Below are 27,811 nucleotides of genomic sequence, written 5' to 3'. Positions count from 1 at the left end.
AAGGGGGGACACTGATAGGACCTCTCATTAAGGAGGGAATCTGATTGGGGCTTGTAAAGGCAAGACTCTGATGTAAGGAAGACTTCCATGACTGGTCGTTAGGATGCTGGCGGTCTTGGTTGCTAGAAATGATGGCATAATGACTGAAGAGCCAGGAAAACCTGCACTGGATACCTTTGGAGGGCATTGTGGATGATGGAAAGAAATGGAGACCGTAGGCTGACGTGAATCAGGGGCCCTCATGTAAGCAGGAACTCTGAACGGGGCCCTGATGAAAGTGAGGAAGCTGATGGGAACTCTCACATAAGGGGGAACACTGACTGGGGCTCTGATGTAGGGAGGAACGCTAAAGTAAGGGAGACATTCATAATTGGTTGTTAGGATGCTGGCGGTCATAGCAACCAACAATGACAGGCAGCCAGGGGGAACTTGCATTGTAGACTGGAGAGGGCGATGCGGTGTATGTTGGGGACAAAGACTGAAGGCTAACCTGAAGACCTGTGTGAGAGACCACTGACCCTAGCTGAAGGCCAGATAAAATCCTGCTGCAGGCCGTAGTTTGGAGTCCCCAAGCCCTAACAGAATCCCCACTGACAGTAAAAACCAAAATGGAATCCTACCTTTCCCTGCCCTATAGAAAAACTAATCTCTGGGCAAATATTACCCATCCGCCCCCCACCGCCTCCCCTTCCTGTCCTTATGAAGCGCCATTTCTAGTTGCGGAGGCCAGCTATCACGGCACTGCAAAAGTGGGCTGCATCGGCCAATCCAAGATGCTCCCCTTGCACATCAGCCCTCTTCTGGATCCTGGGAGAACCTCGCCTTGGCACAGCCAATAGGAAGCGTCCATGTCATGCAGGCAGTGACACCTACAGAAAGATCCCGCCTCCTCTAACTTGAGCATCACATGACTGGAGGCTTAGGGGAGTTAAAAGGGCATTTAGAGGTATGAGGGGGTGTGTAGGGATAGGGGCATCTCATAGATCGGCTTTTCAAAAAGGAGCAAGCAGCTCGTAAAATGGGAATGTTCCATCAAAAGTGATCACTGGAAACTTGCCATCGCCCAACATGCAGTCATTTCCCTTCCACCCTCATTCACACTAAGCAGACCACATTCACACTTACCTAATGACAGCTTGTAAAATGGGAATGTTCCATCAAAAGTGATCACTGGAACTGTGCCATCGCCCAACATGCAGTCACATCCCTTCCACCCTCATTCAGGAGAAGCAGACCACATTCACACCTACCTAATGACAGCTCGTAAAATGGGAATGTTCCATCAAAAGTGATCACTGGAAACTTGCCATCGCCCAACATGCAGTCATTTCCCTTCCACCCTCATTCACACTAAGCAGACCACATTCACACTTACCTAATGACAGCTTGTAAAATGGGAATGTTCCATCAAAAGTGATCACTGGAACTGTGCCATCGCCCAACATGCAGTCACATCCCTTCCACCCTCATTCAGGAGAAGCAGACCACATTCACACCTACCTAATGACAGCACGTAAAATGGGAATGTTCCATCAAAAGTGATCACTGGAAACATGCCATCGCCCAACATGCAGTCATTTCCCTTCCAACCTCATTCAGGAGAAGCAGATCACATTCACACCTACCTAATGATAGCTGGTATAATGGGAATGTTCCATCAAAAGGGATCACTGGAAACGTGCCATCGCCCAACATGCAGTCATTTCCCTTCCACCCTCATTCACACTAAGCAGATCACATTCACACCTACCTAATGACAGCTCGTAAAATGGGAATGTTCCATCAAAAATGATCACTGGAAACATGCCATCGCCCAACATGTAGTCATTTCCCTTCCACCCTCATTCACACCTACCTAATGACAGCTCGTAAAATGGGAATGTTCCATCAAAAGTGATCACTGGAAACATGCCATCGCCCAACATGTAGTCATTTCCCTTCCACCCTCATTCACACCTACCTAATGACAGCTCGTAAAATGGGAATGTTCCATCAAAAGTGATCACTGGAAACATGCCATCGCCCAACATGCAATCACTTCCCTTCCACCCTCATTCACACCTACCTAATGACAGCTCGTAAAATGGGAATGTTCCATCAAAAAGTGATCACTGGAAACATGCCATCGCCCAACATGCAGTCACTTCCCTTCCACCCTCATTCACACGAAGCAGACCACATTCACACCTACCTAATGACAGCTTGTAAAATGGGAATGTTCCATCAAAAATGATCACTGGAAACATGCCATCGCCCAACATGCAGTCACTTCCCTTCCACCCTCATTCACACCTACCTAATGACAGCTCGTAAAATGGGAATGTTCCATCAAAAAGTGATCACTGGAAACATGCCATCGCCCAACATGCAATCATTTCCCTTCCACCCTCATTCGCACTAAGCAGACCACATTCACACCTACCTATTGACAGCTTGTATAATGGGAATGTTCCATCAAAAATGATCACTGGAAACATGCCATCGCCCAACATGCAGTCACTTCCCTTCCACCCTCATTCACACCTACCTAATGACAGCTCGTAAAATGGGAATGTTCCATCAAAAAGTGATCACTGGAAACATGCCATTGCCCAACATGCAGTCACTTCCCTTCCACCCTCATTCACACGAAGCAGACCACATTCACACCTACCTATTGACAGCTTGTATAATGGGAATGTTCCATCAAAAAGTTATCACTGGAAACATGCCATCGCCCAACATGCAGTCACTTCCCTTCCACCCTCATTCACACCTACCTAATGACAGCTCGTAAAATGGGAATGTTCCATCAAAAAGTGATCACTGGAAACATGCCATCGCCCAACATGCAGTCATTTCCCTTCCACCCTCATTCGCACTAAGCAGACCACATTCACACCTACCTATTGACAGCTTGTATAATGGGAATGTTCCATCAAAAATGATCACTGGAAACATGCCATCGCCCAACATGCAGTCACTTCCCTTCCACCCTCATTCACACCTACCTAATGACAGCTCGTAAAATGGGAATGTTCCATCAAAAAGTGATCACTGGAAACATGCCATTGCCCAACATGCAGTCACTTCCCTTCCACCCTCATTCACACGAAGCAGACCACATTCACACCTACCTATTGACAGCTTGTATAATGGGAATGTTCCATCAAAAAGTTATCACTGGAAACATGCCATCGCCCAACATGCAGTCACTTCCCTTCCACCCTCATTCACGCGAAGCAGACCACATTCACACCTACCTAATGACAGCTTGTAAAATGGGAATGTTCCATCAAAAATGATCACTGGAAACATGCCATCGCCCAACATGCAGTCACTTCCCTTCCACCCTCATTCACACCTACCTAATGACAGCTCGTAAAATGGGAATGTTCCATCAAAAAGTGATCACTGGAAACATGCCATTGCCCAACATGCAGTCACTTCCCTTCCACCCTCATTCACACGAAGCAGACCACATTCACACCTACCTATTGACAGCTTGTATAATGGGAATGTTCCATCAAAAAGTTATCACTGGAAACATGCCATCGCCCAACATGCAGTCACTTCCCTTCCACCCTCATTCACGCGAAGCAGACCACATTCACACCTACCTAATGAAACAACTTGAAAAGTCTGCAGATCGCCTTTAACGCGAAGCAGCAGCAGGCGGCCTAGAAAACCAGCCGTGACCTTTCCTGATGAGCTCCGGAGGGGATCCGCTGTAGATAAAGACTTTTCTAAACTTTGCCAGTAAAGCCGTTCAATTCCCAGAGCAGCCAGACGCCTCATCTGCTGCAATTAGTGAGATTTTCTACAAAGTTTCAGCAACGTCTCCATCCAGAGAGGAGAAAGGAGGCGGAGACAATTTACAGGAAAAACTTTGCTGCGGTCCCGACGGCCGGGCTGTTTAGATCTGTAAATGTGACGCATTAGCGGCGTCGGAGGTCAATAGGGAGATCTGCTGACTGGATGACCAGAATGGTTTGACTTCTGTGCCAGCCAATCATATTTCAGTTAAAGAAAGGAATGTAAAAATACTTATTTAAAAGGATAAGTTCACTTTTTAGACAAAAATAATAAAAGCACATTTTTTTTTTGCAGGTAACTATTACTTTTGTCTACAGGAGCCTGGAAAGCATTGCACTTGTGATCAGCAAATCGCTGATGTCATGAAGGTCTTCTGCAGATCTGTCAGAATATCTGCTTGCAGAACAAGATGTATGAGATGTACGGGGTGTATATAATGTATGGGAAGTAAGGGGTGTATGGGATGTACATAATGTACGGGGTGTACATAATGTACAGGAAGTATGGGGTGTATGGGATGTACATAATGTACGGGAAGTATGGGGTGTATGGGATGTACATAATGTACGGGATGTACGGGGTGTACATAATGTACAGGAAGTATGGGGTGTATGGGATGTACATAATGTACGGGGTGTATGGGGTGTATGGGATGTACATAATGTACGGGGTGTATGGGGTGTATGGGATGTACATAATGTACGGGAAGTAAGGGGTGTATGGGATGTACGGGGTGTACATAATGTACGGGAAGTAAGGGGTGTATGGGATGTACGGGGTGTATGGGATGTACGGGGTGTACATAATGTACGGGAAGTAAGGGGTGTATGGGATGTACATAATGTACGGGAAGTATGGGGTGTATGGGATGTACGGGGTGTACATAATGTACAGGAAGTAAGGGGTGTATGGGATGTACATAATGTACGGGAAGTATGGGGTGTATGGGATGTACATAATGTACGGGAAGTATGGGGTGTATGGGATGTACATAATGTACGGGAAGTATGGGGTGTATGGGATGTACATAATGTACGGGAAGTATGGGATGTACGGGGCGTACATAATGTACAGGAAGTATGGGGTGTATGGGATGTACATAATGTATGGGATGTATGGGGTGTACATAATGTACGGGAAGTATGGGGTGTATGGGATGTACGGGGTGTACATAATGTACGGGAAATATGGGGTGTATGGGATGTACGGGGAGTATGGGATGTACGGGGTGTACATAATGTACAGGAAGTAAGGGGTGTATGGGATGTACGGGGTGTACATAATGTACAGGAAGTAAGGGGTGTACGGGGTGTACATAATGTACGGGAAGTATGGGGTGTATGGGATGTACATAATGTACGGGAAGTAAGGGGTGTATGGGATGTACATAATGTACGGGAAGTATGGGGTGTATGGGATGTACGGGGTGTACATAATGTACGGGAAGTAAGGGGTGTATGGGATGTACGGGGTGTATGGGATGTACGGGGTGTATGGGATGTACGGGGTGTACATAATGTACGGGAAGTATGGGGTGTACGGGGTGTACATAATGTACGGGAAGTATGGGGTGTACGGGGTGTACATAATGTACGGGAAGTATGGGGTGTATGGGATGTACAGTGGGGATCGAAAGTTTGGGCACCCCAGCTAAAAATTTGTATTAATGTGCATAAAGAAGCCAAGGAAAGATGGAAAAATCTCCAAAAGGCATCAAATTACAGATTAGACATTCTTATAATATGTCAACAAAAGTTAGATTTTATTTCCATCATTTACACTTTCAAAATAACAGAAAACAAAAAAATGGCGTCTGCAAAAGTTTGGGCACCCTGCAGAATTTATAGCATGCACTGCCCCCTTTGCAAAGCTGAGACCTGCCAGTGTCATGGATTGTTCTCAATCATCGTCTGGGAAGACCAGGTGATGTCATTCTCAAAGGTTTTAAATGCCCGGACTCATCTGACCTTGCCCCAACAATCAGCACCATGGGTTCTTCTAAGCAGTTGTCTAGAAAACTGAAACTGAAAATAGTTGACACTCACAAAGCTGGAGAAGGCTATAAGAAGATAGCAAAGCGTTTTCAGATGTCAATATCCTCTGTTCGGAATGAAATTAAGAAATGGCAGTCATCAGGAACAGTGGAAGTTAAAGCAAGATCTGGAAGACCAAGAAAAATATCAGACAGAACAGCTCGCAGGATTGTGAGAAAAACAATTCAAAACCCACGTTTGACTGCACGATCCCTCCAGAAAGATCCGGCAGACACTGGAGTTGTGGTACACTATTCCACTATAAAGAGCTACTTGTACAAATATGGTCTTCATGGAAGAGTCATCAGAAGAAAATTTCTTCTACGTCCTCACCACAAAAATCATCGTTTGAACTTTGCAAATGAACATATAGACAAGCCTGATGCATTTTGAAAACAAGTTCTGTGGACCGATGAGGTTAAAATTGAACTTTTTGTCCGGAATGAGCAAAGGTACGTTTGGTGAAGAAGGGGCACAGAATTGAATGAAAAGACCCTCTGTCCAACTGTTAAGCATGGGGTTGGATCAATCATGCTTTGGGGTTGTGTTGCAGCCAGTGGCACAGGGAACATCTCACGAGTAGAAGGAAAAATGGATTCAATAAAATTTCAGCAAATTTTGGATGGTAACTTGATGCCATCTGTGAAAAAGCTGAAGTTAAAGAGAGGATGGCTTCTACAAATGGATAATGATCCTAAACACACCTCGATATCCAGGGGGGATTACATCAAGAGGCATAAACTGAAGGTTTTGCCATGGCCTTCACAATCTCCTGACCTCAACATAATTGAAAATCTATGGATAGAACTTAAAAGAGCCGTGCGTGACAGACAGCCCAGAAATCTCAAAGAACTGGAAGACTTTTGTAAGGAAGAATGGGCAAAGATACCTCAAACAAGAATTGAAAGACTCTTGGCTGGCTACAAAAAGCGTTTACAAGCTGTGATACTTGGCAAAGGGGGCAGTACAAGATATTAACTCTGCAGGGGGCCCAAACTTTTGCAGACGCCATTTTTTTGTTTTCTGTTATTTTGAAAGTGTAAATGATGGAAATAAAATCTAACTTTTGTTGACATATTATAAGAATGTCTAATCTGTAATTTGATGCCTTTTGGAGATTTTTCCATCTTTCCTTGGCTTCTTTATGCACATTAATACAAATTTTTAGCTGGGGTGCCCAAACTTTCGATCCCCACTGTACATAATGTACGGGAAGTATGGGGTGTATGGGATGTACATAATGTACGGGAAGTATGGGGTGTACATAATGTACGGGAAATATGGGGTGTACCTAATGTATGGGATGTATGGGGTGTACATAATGTACGGGAAGTATGGGATGTACATAATGTACAGGAAGTATGGGGTGTATGGGATGTACGGGGAGTATGGGATGTACGGGGTGTACATAATGTACAGGAAGTAAGGGGTGTATGGGATGTATGGGATGTACGGGGTGTACATAATGTACAGGAAGTAAGGGGTGTACGGGGTGTACATAATGTACGGGAAGTATGGGGTGTATGGGATGTACATAATGTACGGGAAGTAAGGGGTGTATGGGATGTACGGGGTGTATGGGATGTACGGGGTGTATGGGATGTACGGGGTGTACATAATGTACGGGAAGTATGGGGTGTATGGGATGTACATAATGTACGGGAAGTATGGGGTGTATGGGATGTACATAATGTACGGGAAGTATGGGGTGTATGGGATGTACGGGGTGTATGGGATGTACGGGGTGTATGGGATGTACGGGGTGTACATAATGTACGGGAAGTATGGGGTGTATGGGATGTACATAATGTACGGGAAGTATGGGGTGTATGGGATGTATGGGATGTACATAATGTACGGGAAGTATGGGGTGTATGGGATGTACATAATGTACGGGAAGTATGGGGTGTACGGGGTGTACATAATGTATGGGAAGTATGGGGTGTATGGGATGTACATAATGTACAGGATTCCAAAACGGAGGTCCCAGTTCCCCCCCCCCACCCCCCAACCTCTCCATCACGACCAATAACGCTATCAGTCCCACCACGCAAGCCAAGGTCCTAGGTGTCACTCTAGACTCCAATCTATCCTTCCAGCCCCATGTCCAATCGCTTGCAAACTCATGCAGGCTCCGCCTCCGCAACATCTCCAAAATACGTTCATTCCTAACGCCGGAAACTACTAAACAACTCATTCACTCCCTTATTATCTCACGACTCGACTACTGCAACTCCCTCCTCACTGGCCTACCTCACCACAGGCTATCCCCGCTTCAGTCTATCCTGAACTCAGCGGCCAGACTCATCCACCCCACCAACCGCTCCATATCCGCCACCCGCCTCTAACATTCCCTCCACTGGCTCCCGATTGCCCAACGCATTAAATTCAAACTACTAACATTGACGTACAAAGCCATTCATAACACTGCCCCAAACTACCTCACCGACCTGATACCCAAATACCACCCAACCCGTGCCCTTCGCTCCTCACAAGACCTCCTACTTTCTAGCTCCCTTGTCTCCTCCTCCCACGTCAGACTGCAGGACTTTTCCAGGACTTCCCCCATCCTCTGGAACTCACTACCCCAATCCATCAGACTGTCACCTACCCTCCTCACCTTTAGGCGCACCCTGAAAACCCACCTCTTCAGGGAAGCCTACCCCACCCTCACCTAACAGCCGATCTCCTCCACTCCTACCACTCCATCCCCCACAGCCACTTCCTCCTGTACCACTATCCCCTCCTCCTAGATTGTAAGCTCGAAAGAGCCGGGCCCTCGAACCCCTCGTGTATTGTATTGTTACTGTATTGTCTCATGTTCTGTCCCCCACTATAATGTACAGCGCTGAGCAAAGTTTTTGGCGCTATATAAATACTGTATAACAATAATAATAATGTACGGGAAGTATGGGGTGTACGGGATGTACAGGATGTATGGGGTGTACAGGATGTACGGGGTATACAGGGTGTATGGGGTGTACAGGATGTACGGAGTGTATGGGATGTACAGGATGTATGGGGTGTACAGGATGTATGGGATGTATGGGATGTACAGGATGTACGGGATGTATGGGGTGTACAGGGTGTATGGGATGTACGTATTGTACGGGATGTATGGGGTGTACAGGGTGTATGGGATTGTATGTGATGTACGGGGGGTACAGGATGTATGGGGGACACGGAATGTATGGGGGGTACAGGCTGGTTTGTGGTCAGTTTAGAACCAAAATGGCGCAAAAAGGAGTTTATCTTTAAAGCTGATCCCTGGGGTTCCTCCTCATGACATCTGACCCCCCCCCCCTCCCATCCCTTCCCACAAAAGAAGCCCTTTCTATTAACCCAATGCTGCCATGATGTGGTGCCTTAGTCCACAGTCTTCTGCTACAGAAGAGGGGGTGCTTCTTCAGGTCTCCAGTACATGGTCTGCTGGAGGGGAACACATCCTATTGGTTTACCAGTGGTGGGGTCCTCTCGGGATCCGGATGAGGAGTCTACATTGGTGATATCAGCACAAGGGGAATGTAAGGAACATCTGCATCTGGAGTAGCGGCCCCCTGCACCAAGAAGTGGCGCTGACAAGGGACCTGGACAGCAGATTTAGCAGACAGGTTAAAAAAAGAAAAAGTGCCCAGCATGGGTTAGATGGGGTGTGAAGGGGGTTGATATTGGCCCAGAGATGGGCTTTATGAGGTTCTACCATGGTTCATGCATTTCATGTACACAGAGAGGAGGCAGCTACCTTTGGGTCCTGGAAGTGTCCTGTGATGGAGGCCCGGCAGCCCAGGACGAGGGCCTTGTATTGCTCAATGAAGTTATACATGATGACCGTTCTTTGAGATTCCTTCTGCTGCAACGTGGACTGGAGGTGCCAGAGCCGGTCCTTCACAGAGAGATTCTGATCCAACGGAGGAGGGGCCAGGCTGGAGCTAATGTCTGCAAAGAGAGGAAACCCAGACCAGGATATCACACCCACAAACACGGGTACACCATTTTCATCATGTAGACAGGCCCAAGACACGCTAGAGGCAGCACAGTGGCTGAAGGGTTAGCACTTCCGCCTGGCAGTACTCGGGTCATTGGTTCAAATCCCAACCACAGTACCACCTGCCTGAAGTTTACATGTTCTCCCTGTGCCTACATGGGTTTCCTCCGGGTAATTCGGTTTCCTCCCACACTCCAAAGACATTCTGGTAGGTTCATTGGATCCTGTCTAAATTGTCCCTTGTATGTATGAATGTAAGTTAGAGACATTAGATTGTACACTCCTCAGGGGCGGGCCTGATGTGAACGTACAATATATATTTAAAGCGCTGCGTAAATTCATGGTGCAAGTACCTGAAATAAATAGATAGAGGTTCTGCTGCTGCCAACAACAGAAGTGCTAGAGAGGACAAAGTAACAAATCCCGTTTCCACAATGTCCCTCCTTCACTGGCTGCAATGCTGCTTCTCCTCGCCTTCACCATCAAGGGGGCAACACTTTCCCGTCTTGGGCAGCAAAGGAGCAATGCTGTGTAAACAGGCGAGTTCTGTCCTTGCTTTTCGCTAGAGATTCTTGTGTTGGCGAGTTGTCACCAGGGACAAGGAACCCGAGTGTGTCACGGGCCAGAGGTTTGTGATCAAAGAAGCCTTTGCAAACATATCTGCACACAAGCTCTGCACTCTAAATGACGATAGAACGGTCACCATCGAACAGCGACGGACAGAAAAACTACAGAACTCCGTCATTCCATCCACATAATCCTGCCAATCACAAAGATAACCTCAGCGGCTCACCTGACTGATCCTGCTCCCGCTGTAAGGACAGGTAATAGGCATCCTTCCCTCCCCAGCACACAGCCACACCGACCAGCAAGGCATCATCCCAGCCCTGCATGGGTAGGCCGTCTTCCTTGCCTTGTATTTGCTTCGATGATCGAGCTGGAAGATCAAAAATGACCAATAAGAAGATTGTATGATAGTCAAAGTAGGCAAAGTGATGCAGCCGTGGCACAGCAGTCACTGTAAAGTACAACTAAAGGCTCCTGTATGTTGTCTAAACAAGACCCAAACCCAGAAACTAGGATGTCCAAATATCATACAACAACCAAAACCTTCCCCTGCCTGAGCCAAACCCGCCTTCAATTGTGTCTCACGCATTCCCCCTCCCAGGCACTGCAGCTCACAGTGGGAGGGTTTAACCGCTTCCAGTCCAGACGCTTTCCCCCCCTTCCGGTCCGGACGCTTTCACCCCCTTCCGGTCCGGACGCTTTCCCCCCCTTCCGGTCCGGACGCTTTCCCCCCCTTCCGGTCCGGACGCTTTCACCCCCTTCCGGTCCGGACGCTTTCACCCCCTTCCGGTCCGGACGCTTTCACCCCCTTCCGGTCCGGACGCTTTCACCCCCTTCCGGTCCGGACGCTTTCACCCCCTTCCGGTCCGAACGCTTTTACCCCCTTCCAGTCCGGACGCTTTCACCCCCTTCCTGTCCGGACGCTTTCCCCCCTTCCAGTCCAGACACTTCCCCCCCCCTTCCAGTCCGGACACTTTCACCCCCTTCCAGTCCGGACACTTTCCCCCCCTTCCAGTCCGGACACTTTCCCCCCCCTTCCAGTCCGGACACTTTCCCCCCCTTCCAGTCCGGACACTTTCCCCCCCTTCCAGTCCGGACACTTTCCCCCCCTTCCAGTCCGGACACTTTCCCCCCCTTCCAGTCCGGACACTTTCCCCCCCTTCCAGTCCGGACACTTTCCCCCCCTTCCAGTCCGGACACTTTCACCCCCTTCCAGTCCGGACACTTTCACCCCCTTCCAGTCCGGACACTTTCACCCCCTTCCAGTCCGGACACTTTCACCCCCTTCCAGTCCGGACACTTTCACCCCCTTCCAGTCCAGACACTTTCCCCCCCCTTCCAGTCCAGGGCAATTTTCAGCTTTCAGCGCTATCACACTTTGAATGACAATTGCGCGGTCATGCAACACTGTACCCATATGAATTTTTTACCATTTTTTTGAGACAGATAAAGCTTTATTTTGGTGGTATTTATTCACCGCTGGGGATTTTATTTTTTTTTGCTATATAAATGAAAAAGTCCAAAAATTTTGAAAAAAGTGTTTTTCTTATAAAATTTTGCAAATAAATATTTTATCATAAATCTTGGCCAAAATTTATCCCATTATCTTTTTAGTAAAAAAAAAAAAAAATACACCAAGTTAGTTATAACAAAAATTATAATTTTTAAACTTTTTTTTTACATTTTTATTTTATTTTTTTATATTATTTGTGTTTTTGGTTTTTTTTACATACCGTCACCCTACCAGTACAGTGTCACCTGTCACTTGTGGGGGGTGATGAAGATTTTTTTTTTTTTACAGTGATTTCTTTTACACCCATATAGGATGTAAAAGCAATCATTTCTCTTTCTCTCTGTCTCCATTTTTGCAGCCATTGAGAACTACTGTGTGAGCTGTGATTGGTCACAGCTTGTCACATGGTACAAGGCTATTGTGAATAGCCCTGTACCATGTGAACTCTGTGATCACACGTAGTAAGCAATGATGTCACAAGTGACATCTTGCTTACTACTTTGCATGTGATCACTGATTGGCCAATCAGTGATCACATGATCGGGACCTCGTACAGAGGTCCCGTCCGACGATCGGTGTTTCACACAGCGGGCACCGGATCGCGGTGCTGCACGCTCCCAGGGACGCGCACAACTAGAAAAAGCGGGTGCCGTTTATGAACGGCAACCCGCCCCTGGCACACCATCACTGGCAGGATCAACAGGTATTTGTGGCACTTTTCAGGGGAATAAGGAAGAACTGTAAGTGCAGATGCACCTGTAATTATATTTTTAATGGGAGGCCATAGTTCTACTTTAAACACAGCGGGTACCGGATCGCGGTGCTGCGCGCTACCAGGGAGCGCACACAAGCAGGGAGGATATTTATAAACGTCCTCCCCGCTCCCTGCTTGTGCATGCTCCCTGGGAGCGCGCAGCACCGCGATCCGGTACCCGCTGTGTCCTCCGAGCACCGATCGCTGTACGGGACCTCTGTGTGAGGTCCCGATCGTGTGATCGCCGATTGGCCAATCAGTGATCACATGAAGAGTAGTAAGCAAGGTGTCACTTCTGACATCATTCCTTACTACGTGTGAAATCTGTGAATGATCACAGAGGTCACATGGTACGGGGCTATTCACAACAGCCTTATACCATGTGACAAGCTGTGACCAATCACAGCTCACACAGTATTTCTCAGTGGCTGCAAGAATGCAGCCAGAGAGAAGGAGAAATGATTGATATTACAGCCTTTATGGGTGTAAAAGCAATCAGTGTAAAAAAATAAATAAATAAATCTTCATCACCCCCCCACAAGCAGTACAGTGTCACTATGTTTCACACTGTACTGCTAGGGTGACAGTATGGAAAAAAAACAGACAAATAATATTAAAAAAAATTTAAAAGAAAATAAAAAAAATATATAATTTTTGGTTACAAACTAATTTAGGTTATTTTTTTTTTTACTAAAAAGATAATTTAATAAATGTTGGCCAATATTTATGAAGAAAGATTATTTATTTGCAAAATTTTATAAGAAAAACACTTTTTCAAACTTTTTGGACTTTTTCATTATTCCCAGCGGTGAATAAATACCACCAAAATAAAGCTTTATCTGTCTCAAAAAAGCTAAAAAATTCATATGGGTACAGTGTTGCATGACCGCGCAATTGACATTCAAAGTGTGACAGCGCTGAAAATTGGCCTGGACAGGAAGGGGTTGAAAGTGTCCGGACTGGAAGGAGGGGGAAAAGCGTCCGGACTGGAAGGGGGGGGGGGGAAGCGTCCGGACTGGAAGGGGGGGGAAAGCGTCCGGACTGGAAGGGGGGGGAAAGCGTCCGGACTGGAAGGGGGGGGAAAGCGTCCGGACTGGAAGGGGGGGGGAAAGCGTCCGGACTGGAAGGGGGGGGAAAGCGTCCGGACTGGAAGGGGGGGGAAAGCGTCCGGACTGGAAGGGGGGGGAAAGCGTCCGGACTGGAAGGGGGGGGAAGGAAGCGTCCGGACTGGAAGGGGGGGGAAAGCGTCCGGACTGGAAGGGGGGGGAAAGCGTCCGGACTGGAAGGGGGGGAAAGCGTCCGGACTGGAAGGGGGGGGAAAGCGTCCGGACTGGAAGGGGGGGGAAAGCGTCCGGACTGGAAGGGGGGGGAAAGCGTCCGGACTGGAAGGGGGGGAAAGCGTCCGGACTGGAAGGGGGGGAAAGCGTCCGGACTGGAAGGGGGGGAAAGCGTCCGGGGAAGGGGGGGAAAGCGTCCGGACTGGAAGGGGGGGAAACGTCCGGACTGGAAGGGGGGGAAGCGTCCGGACTGGAAGGGGGGGGAAACGTCCGGACTGGAAGGGGGGAAACGTCCGGACTGGAAGGGGGGGAAACGTCCGGACTGGAAGGGGGGGAAACGTCCGGACTGGAAGGGGGGGAAACGTCCGGACTGGAAGGGGTTGAAAGTGTCCCGACTGGAAGGGGGAAAGTGTCCCGACTGGAAGGGGGAAAGTGTCCCGACTGGAAGGGGGAAAGTGTCCCGACTGGAAGGGGGAAAGTGTCCCGACTGGAAGGGGGAAAGTGTCCCGACTGGAAGGGGGAAAGTGTCCCGACTGGAAGGGGGAAAGTGTCCCGACTGGAAGGGGGAAAGTGTCCCGACTGGAAGGGGGTGAAAGTGTCCGGACTGGAAGGGGGGAAGCGTCCGGACTGGAAGGGGGGGAAGCGTCCGGACTGGAAGGGGGGGAAGCGTCCGGACTGGAAGGGGGGGAAGCGTCCGGACTGGAAGGGGGGAAAGCGTCCGGACTGGAAGGGGGGGGAAAGTGTCCGGACTGGAAGGGGGGGAAGCGTCAGGACTGGAAGAGGGGGGAAAGCGTCCGGACTGGAAGGGGGGGAAAGCGTCCGGACTGGAAGGGGGGGAAAGCGTCCGGACTGGAAGGGGGGGAAAGCGTCCGGACTGGAAGGGGGGGAAGGGTCCGGACTGGAAGGGGGGAAAGCGTCCGGACTGGAAGGGGGGGAAAGCGTCCGGACTGGAAGGGAAAGTGTCCCGACTGGAAGGGGGAAAGTGTCCCGACTGGAAGGGGGAAAGTGTCCCGACTGGAAGGGGGAAAGTGTCCCGACTGGAAGGGGGAAAGTGTCCCGACTGGAAGGGGGAAAGTGTCCCGACTGGAAGGGGGAAAGTGTCCCGACTGGAAGGGGGAAAGTGTCCCGACTGGAAGGGGGGAAAGTGTCCCGACTGGAAGGGGGGAAAGTGTCCCGACTGGAAGGGGGGAAAGTGTCCCGACTGGAAGGGGGGAAAGTGTCCCGACTGGAAGGGGGAAAGTGTCCGGACTGGAAGGGGGGAAAGTGTCCGGACTGGAAGGGGGTGAAAGTGTCCCGACTGGAAGGGGGGAAAGTGTCCGGACTGGAAGGGGGGGGAAAGTGTCCGGACTGGAAGGGGGTGAAAGTGTCCGGACTGGAAGGGGGGGAAAGTGTCCGGACTGGAAGGGGGGGAAAGTGTCAGGACTGGAAGGGGGGGAAAGTGTCAGGACTGGAAGGGGGGGAAAGCGTCAGGACTGGAAGGGGGGGAAAAGCATCAGGACTGGAAGAGGGGGGAAAGTGTCCGGACTGGAAGGGGGGGAAGCGTCAGGACTGGAAGGGGGGAAAATGTCCGGACTGGAAGGGGGGGAAGCGTCCGGACTGGAAGGGGGGAAAGTGTCCGGACTGGAAGGGGGGGAAGCGTCAGGACTGGAAGGGGGGGAAAGTGTCCGGACTGGAAGGGGGGGAAGCGTCAGGACTGGAAGAGGGGGGAAAGTGTCCGGACTGGAAGGGGGGGAAGCGTCAGGACTGGAAGGGGGGAAAGTGTCCGGACTGGAAGGGGGGGAAGCGTCAGGACTGGAAGGGGGGGGAAGCGTCAGGACTGGAAGGGGGGGAAGCGTCAGGACTGGAAGGGGGGGAAGCGTCAGGACTGGAAGGGGGGAAAGTGTCCGGACTGGAAGGGGGGGAAGCGTCAGGACTGGAAGGGGGGAAAGTGTCCGGACTGGAAGGGGGGGGAAGCGTCAGGACTGGAAGGGGGGGAAGTGTCCGGACTGGAAGTGGTTAAGCACCTTACAAAAAAAAAAAAGAATAATCACCTGGCTTAAACCTGCCTCCAATACAGGACCGAGAAGATGCCGGTTGCATCCTCTTCTCGCAGGCCACTGACAGAGAGAAGGTCTTCTGGTTCTGCCACTCCTTCAGAAAAGTCCGAAAGAGATTCTGGTCACTGGCCACATCTATGATGCTGAATTCCTCTGAGCTGGATGACGGGAGGGAAACGGAGTCCTGGGACAACTGCAAAGAGAAACCTTCATCCGGAACGGGTTCATCCTCAGCAACGTCTACATATTCCTCCACTTCACTCTGTGACCCCAACAATTTCTCCTCTTCTACGTCCAGAGACGGGAAGATCATGCTTTGAACAAACTCATCTCTAGTTCTAGATTTCACACAAGACATCCCTATTACCATTCTTGATGTGGACACACTGGGAGGCGTTGGAGGAATGAGGTCATTTCGGCTTTCTGGCCTGGAGTTGGGTTTTTCAGCATTAGGGGTAGAGTTACAAGTACCAGCAGCAAAAAAATGAGGGTCAACAGATGGAGCATGAGGGGGATCTTCAAGTTCTAAACCTGCTGGTGGTTCCTTTAAGCTTTCAGGCTCTTTTACACAACAAGGATCAACAAGGATCTGCTGTGGTTGAGTCATGTGTAGATGCTGGGACTTTTGATTGCCTGAAGGACTTGAGCACTGATCTAGAAGCTCTTGCATCCCTTGCGTAAAGCTAATTGAGAGATCAGACCATTCTTGATTTATTATGGCGACCGTCCTTTCTTGTATTTTAAAACTCTTTTCAAGATTCTCACATGGTAGAGGATCTGGGCATCGGGAAATTTCATTTTTACCTTTACTCTCTGAAGCTAGAGGTAGTTCGGCATGATCTAGAACCTCCACCATTTGGAATGAGTCAAGCTGAGAGAATGAAATCGATGCTTCATCACATTTTATGGGTTTCTCCTGATCTTCTATCAAGTCGTCGATAGGTAGACTGAGCTGAACCATACTCTCTGGTTCTTCATCACCTCCACCTGCCGGGTACAGGATAGGTTCCTCTAGCTTAGGGACAATGCCCAGATCTTCATTAAAGCTGTCAAACAGAAAACTGTCGCTCATGTTCAGGCTGGTTTCTGCAACTTGATTACACGGTAAACTGTCCTCATCTGGGGGAACTCTGACAACAGAGTTCTTTACCTCGGCAAGGTCTTGTGGTGAACCTCTCTCTTCTCTAGGTTGGGTATGGAAAGTCTGGAAAAGGCTCTGGAGCTGTGTGTCAGTGAGAGAAACCTCATTCCCTCTCAACCATGAGTAATGCTCATAGGTCTTTAACTTCGCCTGCCTTTCCGGCCCTTCATAGTTCAATTTAGGCTCATCTGAGCAATTTAAAACATCCTGTACAGCATTCACGGTCACCTGACTTAAATGGGTTATTTGTTCTTCTCTTGGATCTCCAACGTCAACATGTGTTTCCTCTCGAACAAGCTCAATAGCTGCCAGGCTTTGCGTGTCCTTGTTCTGGTTTGACAGCTCTGCTGCCAGCTTTGAATCCCCGTCTCGCTGCTCCCTTTCCGATTCAGATGCCACCTGCTGCTGTATTATCTTCTCAGTCTGAGTGTCCAGCTGAAAGCTGTCCTCAAAGGTCCTCGATGCCGCACAGAATTCCGGAGAGCAGACGTTTCCGGGGAAACACGGGGCGGCTTTTGTTTCCGCAGCCTCAGTAGCCGGCTCTGTTTGTCTACAAGGGGCATTCATCTCATTCTGTTTGTGGTGAAATGATCCAAAAACAGATTTATGTTCCTGGAGCGTGTCTGTAGGCCGAATGGGAGCCGGGGGTGATGTGTTCGCAGTTCTCGCTATTTCTATGGTGGGACGTTCTTCTTCTATATACTGTGAGGCGTCTTTTATGTCACAAAGCAGCAATTTCTTACTTTTCTCTCCTGCAGGTTCTTTCATTACTGTGTCACCTTGTAGGACATTAGAGTTGGGGTTAATACTGACCGAACGTTCTTCTGACCGATCCCCTCTTGATTTATTGGCCACGTCATCCTTAATTCTCTTGAAATTATCAGCAATTGGTAAAGCCATCGATGTTGTGTTTCTGGTCTTGGGTTTCGCTTCACTGGAAGTGTTAGACGAATGTTCTGGAATATTATCGGTTGTTGGGGTTTCGGTGGACAACTCATCGTTCTGGCACACAAGACTTCCATTCTTGGTAGGTACAGTTGCCTCCTCAGTCTTTCTCTGGACAGAGTTTTGTAAAGGTCCAGGCTCTGTAGTGTTCGGCAATATGGCTGCCTCCCGTCTCTCATGGACAATGGACTTCTCAGTGCATTTACCTTCTCCAACTGGCGGAAAGAGATTTTTCTGTGCCGTTTCCCCGGCTGATGTTGAGGCCTTTTCTGACCTCTGGTCTTGTCTGGAGGGTGAATGGCTGCTTTTGTTCAGAGATGATCCAGAAGAGGTGAATGAGGAATCGACATTTCCGTTGGGATCCCACTGTATCCCCATCCCTGCCAGGTCTTCTCTCAGCAGTTTCCGGGCCTCCGCCACGATAAGCTCGGCCGCTTCCCTCTCGGTCAGTCCCTTCTTCCCAGATATCCAGATACACCGAGCTGCCCGGCGCTCCTGGGCCGCATCTTCGTCTTCATCCACCGCTCTGCGGACACTGCACAGACAAAGAGATAAAATCTCAGCTTTACGTCGCATCAAAAGACTTGTACTAGTCACGCTAGGAATCAAAAAGGCAACTGCTGGGCAAATTCCCGGGGCCTAGTGGCCAGCTAGCGAAAAAGCTTAACCTCTTCACGCCGGCCGAACGCAAATGTGCGGCCTCCCGGCATCTGGGCCTGGAGCGGAGCGGCCGCACATTTGCTTTCTATTAAAAAAGGACATATGTGCCGAGAGCGCGCGCCCTGCCCGCTCCCAGCACACATATCCGGTACTCACGGAGAGGTCCCGATCTCCTCTTTCGATGGGGACCTTTCCCGATCACATGACCCTCAACCTCGCCTCAACCTATATATACGAGATTTGGCATTTCCATCCAGGCAGGGGGGGCGCACGCGTGCCCTACCCACAGCGCCATGGCTGTCAATCACCAGGTCCCGGCCGGTGATTACTCGCCGGCGCCCGGTGATTGCCAAAGATCCCCGTAGGGGGGATGATGACAGCTGACAAGGTATGGGTTAATGATGACAGCTGACAAGGTATGGGATATTGATGACAGCTGACAAGGTATGGGATAATGATGACAGCTGACAAGGTATGGGATAATGATGACAGCTGACAAGGTATGGGTTAATGATGACAGCTGACAAGGTATGGGTTAATGATGACAGCTGACAAGGTATGGGATAATGGTGACAGCTGACAAGGTATGGGTTAATGATGACAGCTGACAAGGTATGGGTTAATGATGACAGCTGACAAGGTATGGGTTAATGATGACAGCTGACAAGGTATGGGATGATGACAGCTGACAAGGTATGGGTTAATGATGACAGCTGACAAGGTATAGGTTAATGATGACAGCTGACAAGGTATGGGATAATGAGGACAGCTGACAAGGTATAGGTTAATGATGACAGCTGACAAGGTATGGGTTAATGATGACAGCTGACAAGGTATGGGATAATGATGACAGCTGACAAGGTATGGGATAATGACAGCTGACAAGGTATGGGATAATGACAGCTGACAAGGTTTGGGTTATGGTGACAGCTGACAAGGTATGGGATAATGACAGCTGACAAGGTTTGGGTTATGGTGACAGCTGACAAGGTACGGGATAATGACAGCTGACAAGGTTTGGGTTATGGTGACAGCTGACAAGGTATGGGATAATGATGACAGCTGACAAGGTATGGGATGATGACAGCTGACAAGGTATGGGATGATGACAGCTGACAAGGTATGGGATAATGACAGCTGACAAGGTTTGGGTTATGGTGACAGCTGACAAGGTACGGGATAATGATGACAGCTGACAAGGTATGGGATAATGATGACAGCTGACAAGGTATGGGATGATGACAGCTGACAAGGTATGGGATGATGACAGCTGACAAGGTTTGGGTTATGGTGACAGCTGACAAGGTAGGTGCTGAGGGGGTGGAGGGTTGGGATGTCGGTGTGTTTAGCAGATGGGGGTCGCTCACCTTTTAAAGGGCACGGCGTTCTTCAGTGCTGCCTCCACATCAGTGATGTTCCCTCTGGCCAGCTCGCTGATGGTGATGAGTCCGGCATTATAGAGCGCTCGGGCCCGCTGAGCGTTCAACAGATCCAACCGCACCAGATCGCAGAGCTCGCGCTGCACGCCGAATGTCAGGCGGCTCTGAAACTGCGACAGCAGGAGCTCCATGTTGTGCCAACCCAGACGACTGCAGAACACGGTCACTATACCTGCGTCATGGACACAACACGGATCACTGTACTGCCAACACGCCATACATCGCAACACACCGCATGCATCCCAATACCTGCGACACACCGCATGCATCCCAATACCTGCGACACACCCCATGCATCCCAATACCTGCGACACACCCCATGCATCCCAATACCTGCGACACACCCCATGCATCGTAATACCTGCGACACACCCCATGCATCCCAATACCTGCGACACACCCCATGCATCGTAATACCTGCGACACACCCCATGCATCCCAATACCTGCGACACACCCCATGCATCGTAATACCTGCGACACACCCCATGCATCCCAATACCTGCGACACACCCCATGCATCGTAATACCTGCGACACACCCCATGCATCCCAATACCTGCGACACACCCCATGCATCGTAATACCTGCGACACACCCCATGCATCCCAATACCCGCGACACACCCCATGCATCCCAATACCCGCGACACACCCCATGCATCCCAATACCCGCGACACACCCCATGCATCCCAATACCCGCGACACACCCCATGAATCGTAATGCCCGCGACACACCCCATGCATCGCAATGCCCGCGACACACCCCATGCATCGCAATGCCCGCGACACACCCCATGCATCGCAATGCCCGCGACACACCCCATGCATCGCAATGCCCGCGACACACCCCATGCATCGCAATGCCCGCGACACACCCCATGCATCGCAATGCCCGCGACACACCCCATGCATCGCAATGCCCGCGACACACCCCATGCATCGCAATGCCCGCGACACACCCCATGCATCGCAATGCCCGCGACACACCCCATGCATCGCAATGCCCGCGACACACCCCATGCATCGCAATGCCCGCGACACACCCCATGCATCGCAATGCCCGCGACACACCCCATGCATCGCAATGCCCGCGACACACCCCATGCATCGCAATGCCCGCGACACACCCCATGCATTGTAATACCTGCAACACACCCCATGCATCGTAATACCCGCGACACACCCCATGCATCGTAATACCTGCAACACACCCCATGCATCGCAATACCGTGACACACGCCATGCATCGTAATACCCGCGACACACCCCATGCATCGTAAAACCCGCGACACACTCCATGCATCGTAATACCTGCAACACACCCCATGCATTGTCATAACTGCGACACACCCCATGCATCGTAATAGCCACGACACACCCCATGCATTGCAATACCTGCAATATACACTGAAAAACACCATATTTGTGACACACCCTAGGTGCCACAATACCTAACACACCCACGCATCGCAATCCCTGCGGCACACCCCATGTTGTCACAATACCCAAAACATACCCCAGGGAATGTAATACCTATGACACACTCCATGCATCTCAATACCTAGGACACAGTAACAATGCAAAATCTGCAACACAATATTTGTTGCAAAACCTGCGACATACCCCATGCATCGAAATACCTTTGACACATCCCATAGATTGCAATGCTTCCAACAAAACGTACGTATCCCAGAACCTGCACTGCACATTGTAAAACATGTTACTTGCGACGCACCCCCCATGTGACGCAATACCTGCAATACACCCCATGCGGTCCAATTCCTGCGACACACCCCCTGTGGCGCAATTCCTGTGACGCAGCCCATGTGGTGCAATTCCTGTGACGCAGCCAATGTGGTGCAATTCCTGTGACGCAGCCCATGTGGTGCAATTCCTGTGACGCAGCCAATGTGGTGCAATTCCTGTGACGCAGCCCATGTGGCGCAATTCCTGTGACGCACCCTATGTGGTGCAATTCCTGTGACGCAGCCCATGTGGCGCAATTCCTGTGACGCACCCTATGGGGCACAATTCCTGGGACGCACCCTATGGGGCACAATTCCTGGGACGCACCCCATGTGGCGCAATTCCTGGGTCGCACCCCATGTGGTGCAATTCCTGGGACGCACCCCATGTGATGCAATTCCTGGGACGCACCCCATGTGGTGCAATTCCTGGGACGCACCCCATGTAGCGCAATTCCTGGGACGCACCCCATGTAGCGCAATTCCTGGGACGCACCCCATGTAGCGCAATTCCTGGGACGCACCCCATGTGGTGCAATTCCTGGGACGCACCCCATGTGGTGCAATTCCTGGGACGCACCCCATGTGGCGCAATACATACAACGTACCTTGATTAATTGCAATTCCTGTGACTTCCTACATGCATTGCAACTCCAACAACACAACCTACGAGTCACAATAAATGCCTTGTACCCCATAAATCTCAATACCTGCAACCCATCCCATGCGGAACAATGTTTGCGACGTTCCCCAAACCTCCAATACACACTAATAAAACCATACCTGCAACACACCCCATGTGTCGCAATCCCTGCAAAGAACCCCAACACCACACTATACATACAAATATCTGCACACACACACCATACATACATATATCTGCACACACACCATACATACATATATCTGCACACACACACAGTATACATACATATATCTGCACACACACACACACACACACACACCATACATACATATATCTGCACACACACCATACATACATATATCTGCACGCACACACACCATACATACATATATCTGCACGCACACACACCATACATACATCTGCACGGCGCACACACACCATACATACATATATCTGCACACACACACCATACATACATATATCTGCACACACACACACACACATACATACATATATCTGCACACCACACACACCATACATACATATATCTGCACGCACACACACCATACATACATATATCTGCACACACACACACACCATACATACATATATCTGCACACACACACCATACATACATATATCTGCACGCGCACACACACCATACATACATATATCTGCACACACACACCATACATACATACAGTGGGGATCGAAAGTTTGGGCACCCCAGCTAAAAATTTGTATTAATGTGCATAAAGAAGCCGAGGAAAGATGGAAAAATCTCCAAAGGCATCAAATTACAGATTAGACATTCTTATAATATGTCAACAAAAGTTAGATTTTATTTCCATCATTTACACTTTCAAAATAACAGAAAACAAAAAAATGGCGTCTGCAAAAGTTTGGGCACCCTGCAGAATTTATAGCATGCACTGCCCCCTTTGCAAAGCTGAGACCTGCCAGTGTCATGGATTGTTCTCAATCATCGTCTGGGAAGACCAAGTGATGTCAATCTCAAAGGTTTTAAATGCCCAGACTCATCTGACCTTGCCCCAACAATCAGCACCATGGGTTCTTCTAAGCAGTTGTCTAGAAAACTGAAACTGAAAATAGTTGACGCTCCTAAAGCTGGAGAAGGCTATAAGAAGATAGCAAAGCGTTTTCAGATGTCAATATCCTCTGTTCGGAATGTAATTAAGAAATGGCAGTCATCAGGAACAGTGGAAGTTAAAGCAACATCTGGAAGACCAAGAAAAATATCAGACAGAACAGCTCGCAGGATTGTGAGAAAAACAATTCAAAACCCACGTTTGACTGCACGATCCCTCCAGAAAGATCTGGCAGACACTGAGTTGTGGTCACTATTCCACTATAAAGAGATACTTGTACAAATATGGTCTTCATGGAAGAGTCCATCAGAAGAAAACCTCTTCTACGTCCTCACCACAAAAATCATCGTTTGAACTTTGCAAATGAACATATAGACAAGCCTGATGCATTTTGAAAACAAGTTCTGTGGACCGATGAGGTTAAAATTGAACTTTTTGGCCGGAATGAGCAAAGGTACGTTTGGAGAAGAAGGGGCACAGAATTGAATGAAAAGAACCTCTGTCCAACTGTTAAGCATGGGGTTGGATCAATCATGCTTTGGGGTTGTGTTGCAGCCAGTGGCACAGGGAACATCTCACGAGTAGAAGGAAAAATAGATTCAATAAAATTTCAGCAAATTTTGGATGGTAACTTGATGCCATCTGTGAAAAAGCTGAAGTTAAAGAGAGGATGGCTTCTACAAATGGATAATGATCCTAAACACACCTCGAAATCCACGGGGGATTACATCAAGAGGCGTAAACTGAAGGTTTTGCCATGGCCTTCACAATCTCCTGACCTCAACATAATTGAAAATCTCTGGATAGACCTTAAAAGAGCCGTGCGTGACAGACAGCCCAGAAATCTCAAAGAACTGGAAGACTTTTGTAAGGAAGAATGGGCAAAGATACCTCAAACAAGAATTGAAAGACTCTTGGCTGGCTACAAAAAGCGTTTACAAGCTGTGATACTTGCCAAAGGGGGCAGTACAAGATATTAACTCTGCAGGGGGCCCAAACTTTTGCAGACGCCATTTTTTTGTTTTCTGTTATTTTGAAAGTGTAAATGATGGAAATAAAATCTAACTTTTGTTGACATATAAGAATGTCTAATCCGTAATTTGATGCCTTTTGGAGATTTTTCCATCTTTCCTCGGCTTCTTTATGCACATTAATACAAATTTTTAGCTGGGGTGCCCAAACTTTCGATCCCCACTGTATATCTGCACACACACACACCATACATATATCTGCACACACACTATACATACATATATCTGCACACACACACACCATACATATATCTGCACACACACTATACATACATATATCTGCACACACACACACACCATACATACATATATCTGCACGCACACACACCATACATACATATATCTGCACGCACACACACCATACATACATATATCTGCACACACACACACACACCATACATACATATATCTGCACACACACCATACATACATATATCTGCACACACACACACACACCATACATACATATATCTGCACACACACCATACATACATATATCTGCACGCACACACACACACCATACATACATATATCTGCACGCACACACACACACCATACATACATATATCTGCACGCACACACACACACCATACATACATATATCTGCACGCACACACACCATACATACATATATCTGCACACACACACACACACACCATACATACATATATCTGCACGCACACACACCATACATACATATATCTGCACACACACACACACACACACACACACACCATACATACATATATCTGCACACACACCATACATACATATATCTGCACGCGCACACACACCATACATACATATATCTGCACGCACACACACACACCATACATACATATATCTGCACGCACACACACCATACATACATATATCTGCACACACACACACCATACATACATATATCTGCACACACACACACACACACACACACCATACATACATATATCTGCACACACACACACCATACATACATATATCTGCACGCGCACACACACCATACATACATATATCTGCACACACACACACCATACATACATATATCTGCACACACACACCATACATACATATATCTACACACACCATACATACATACATATATCTGCACACACACACCCACTATACATACATATATCTGCACACACACCATACATTCAACATATTTCATGAGGCTACAAACAGAACTTGCATTACCCGTCAGCATGCACTAGATGGCGCCATCATACCACCGCAGAGCACACAGCAGCAGCTTACCTGCATAGGTGGCGGCGGACTGTTGCAGGGACTGAAGCTGCCCTCGGCTGCAGCCGTACTTCTTGGTCAGCTCTGCCAATGAGACTTCGCTGATTAATTCCAAGAGGACCAGACTGGTGTAGAACCTGAGAGGAGACGGTACAAACAGAGGACCAATGAGAACACAAGGAAAGGTCACAAACGCAGACGACTCTCTCAGCGATCGATTTACAGAAGAACTCGATGCAAATGTTTTCAGCCAAGGAAATAAGATTTCTTTATTTTTGGATCGAGAATTTTTCTTTTCCAATTCGTCACAGCGGGGGGGTCGCTTTACTACAACTAGTGAGCGCGAAATCCGCAACCAATCAGCTTCCGGGTTTCATTGCCAACGCTGCACTGGACAGGCTGAACTTCACAGCCGGTTGGCTGCCATGCCGAGCTGCACCAGATTCTGAGCGCTCCAATTTTAGTAAATCAGCCCCAGAATTTTCAGGAGGGTGGAGCGGGTTACGGGGGGGGGGTCACTGCTGAGCGACGAACCTGATGGACAAAGGATTACTTTTCCAGCCTTAGAATCTATGGAAGGCAGATCTGGTCCTGGCAATAACGGTTTATTGGCGCATGTAGCCCGGGTTCACACTAATGCGGTGCGGGAAACGCAGCCAATCCTGCGCACGACGTTGAAATTGCAAAGCTTCCATGCGATCTGGTACGGGTGTCAATGTTAAATTAACCACTTGCTGTCCGGCTGCTGTATATAAACGGTCGGACGGTGGCAGCGCAGCGGTGGGTTGCCGCTCATAAACGGCGCCCGCATTTTCAAGCTGTGCGCACTTCCTGGGAGCGCGCAGCACCGCGATCCAGTGCCTGTTGTGTCCTCCGGACACAGTGGAACACTGATCGTCGTACAGGACTTCTGTGCGAGATCCCGATCATGTGATCACTGATTGGCCAATCAGTGATCACATGAAGAGTAGTAAGCAAGATGTCACTTGTGACATCATTGCTTACTACGTGTGAAATCTGTGAATGATCACAGAGATCACATGGTACAGGGCTATTCACAACAGCCTTGTACCATGTGACAAGCTGTGACCAATCACAGGTCACACAGTAGTTCTCAATGGCTGCAAGAATGCAGCCAGAGAGAAGGAGAAATGATTGCTTTTACAGCCTTTATGGGTGTAAAAGCAATCAGTGTAAAAAAAAAAAAAAAATCTTCCTCACCCCCACAAGTAGTACAGTGTCACCATGGTGACCCCACACTGCTAGAGTGACAGTATGTAAAAAAAACAAATAATAATATAAAAAAAAAAATGAAAATGTAAAAAAATTTCTTAAAAAATTCTAATTTTTTATATAAACTAATTTGGGTTTTTCTTTTACTAAAAAGATAGCTGAATACACTTTGGACAAGATTTATGATGAAATATTATTTATTTGCAAAAAAAACACTTTTTTTCAAAATTTATGGACTTTCACTTATATAGCAAAAAAAAAAAAAACAATCCCAGCGGTGAATAAATACCACCAAAATAAAGTTTTATCTGTCTCAAAAAAATGCTACAAAAATCATATGGGTACAGTGTTGCATGACCGCGCAATTGTCATTCAAAGTGTGATAGCGCTGAAAGCTGAAAATTGGACTGGACAGGCGGGGGGGGGGGGGGGGGGGGGGGGGAAGTGTCCGGACTGGAAGGGGGGGAAAGTGTCCGGACTGGAAGGGGGTGAAAGCGTCCGGACTGGAAGGGGGTGAAAGCGTCCGGACTGGAAGGGGGTGAAAGCGTCCGGACTGGAAGGGGGTGAAAGTGTCCGGACTGGAAGGGGGGGAAAGTGTCCGAACTGGAAGGGGGGTGAAAGCGTCCGAACTGGAAGGGGGGGGAAAGTGTCCGAACTGG

The 27,811-nt window shown here is 48.6% G+C and overlaps 1 protein-coding gene across 1 annotated transcript in view; it reads right to left on the bottom strand.

Annotated features, from left to right (window-relative positions):
• Nucleotides 1–26,056, bottom strand: part of POLQ (DNA polymerase theta) — a gene marked incomplete at its 5' end in the record, with an annotated part of 68,418 nt that extends 42,362 nt beyond the window's left edge. The window contains 5 exons of the mRNA XM_089664766.1: nt 9,571–9,764; nt 10,607–10,750; nt 15,955–18,581; nt 20,074–20,317; nt 25,932–26,056. Of these exons, the coding sequence (XP_089520892.1) occupies nt 9,571–9,764; nt 10,607–10,750; nt 15,955–18,581; nt 20,074–20,317; nt 25,932–26,056 (3,334 nt within the window). The remainder of the gene's footprint in view (nt 1–9,570; nt 9,765–10,606; nt 10,751–15,954; nt 18,582–20,073; nt 20,318–25,931) is intronic.
• Between the last annotated feature and the right edge of the window lie 1,755 nt (nt 26,057–27,811).

The sequence above is a fragment of the Staurois parvus genome, unplaced genomic scaffold (genome assembly GCF_062004578.1).
Source record: "Staurois parvus isolate SC_StPar_1 unplaced genomic scaffold, SC_StPar_1.0 ptg002027l, whole genome shotgun sequence".
Lineage (NCBI taxonomy): Eukaryota > Metazoa > Chordata > Amphibia > Anura > Ranidae > Staurois > Staurois parvus.
The sequence above is the reverse complement of the archived record's forward strand: the minus strand, read 5'-3'. Positions and strand labels throughout refer to the sequence as shown.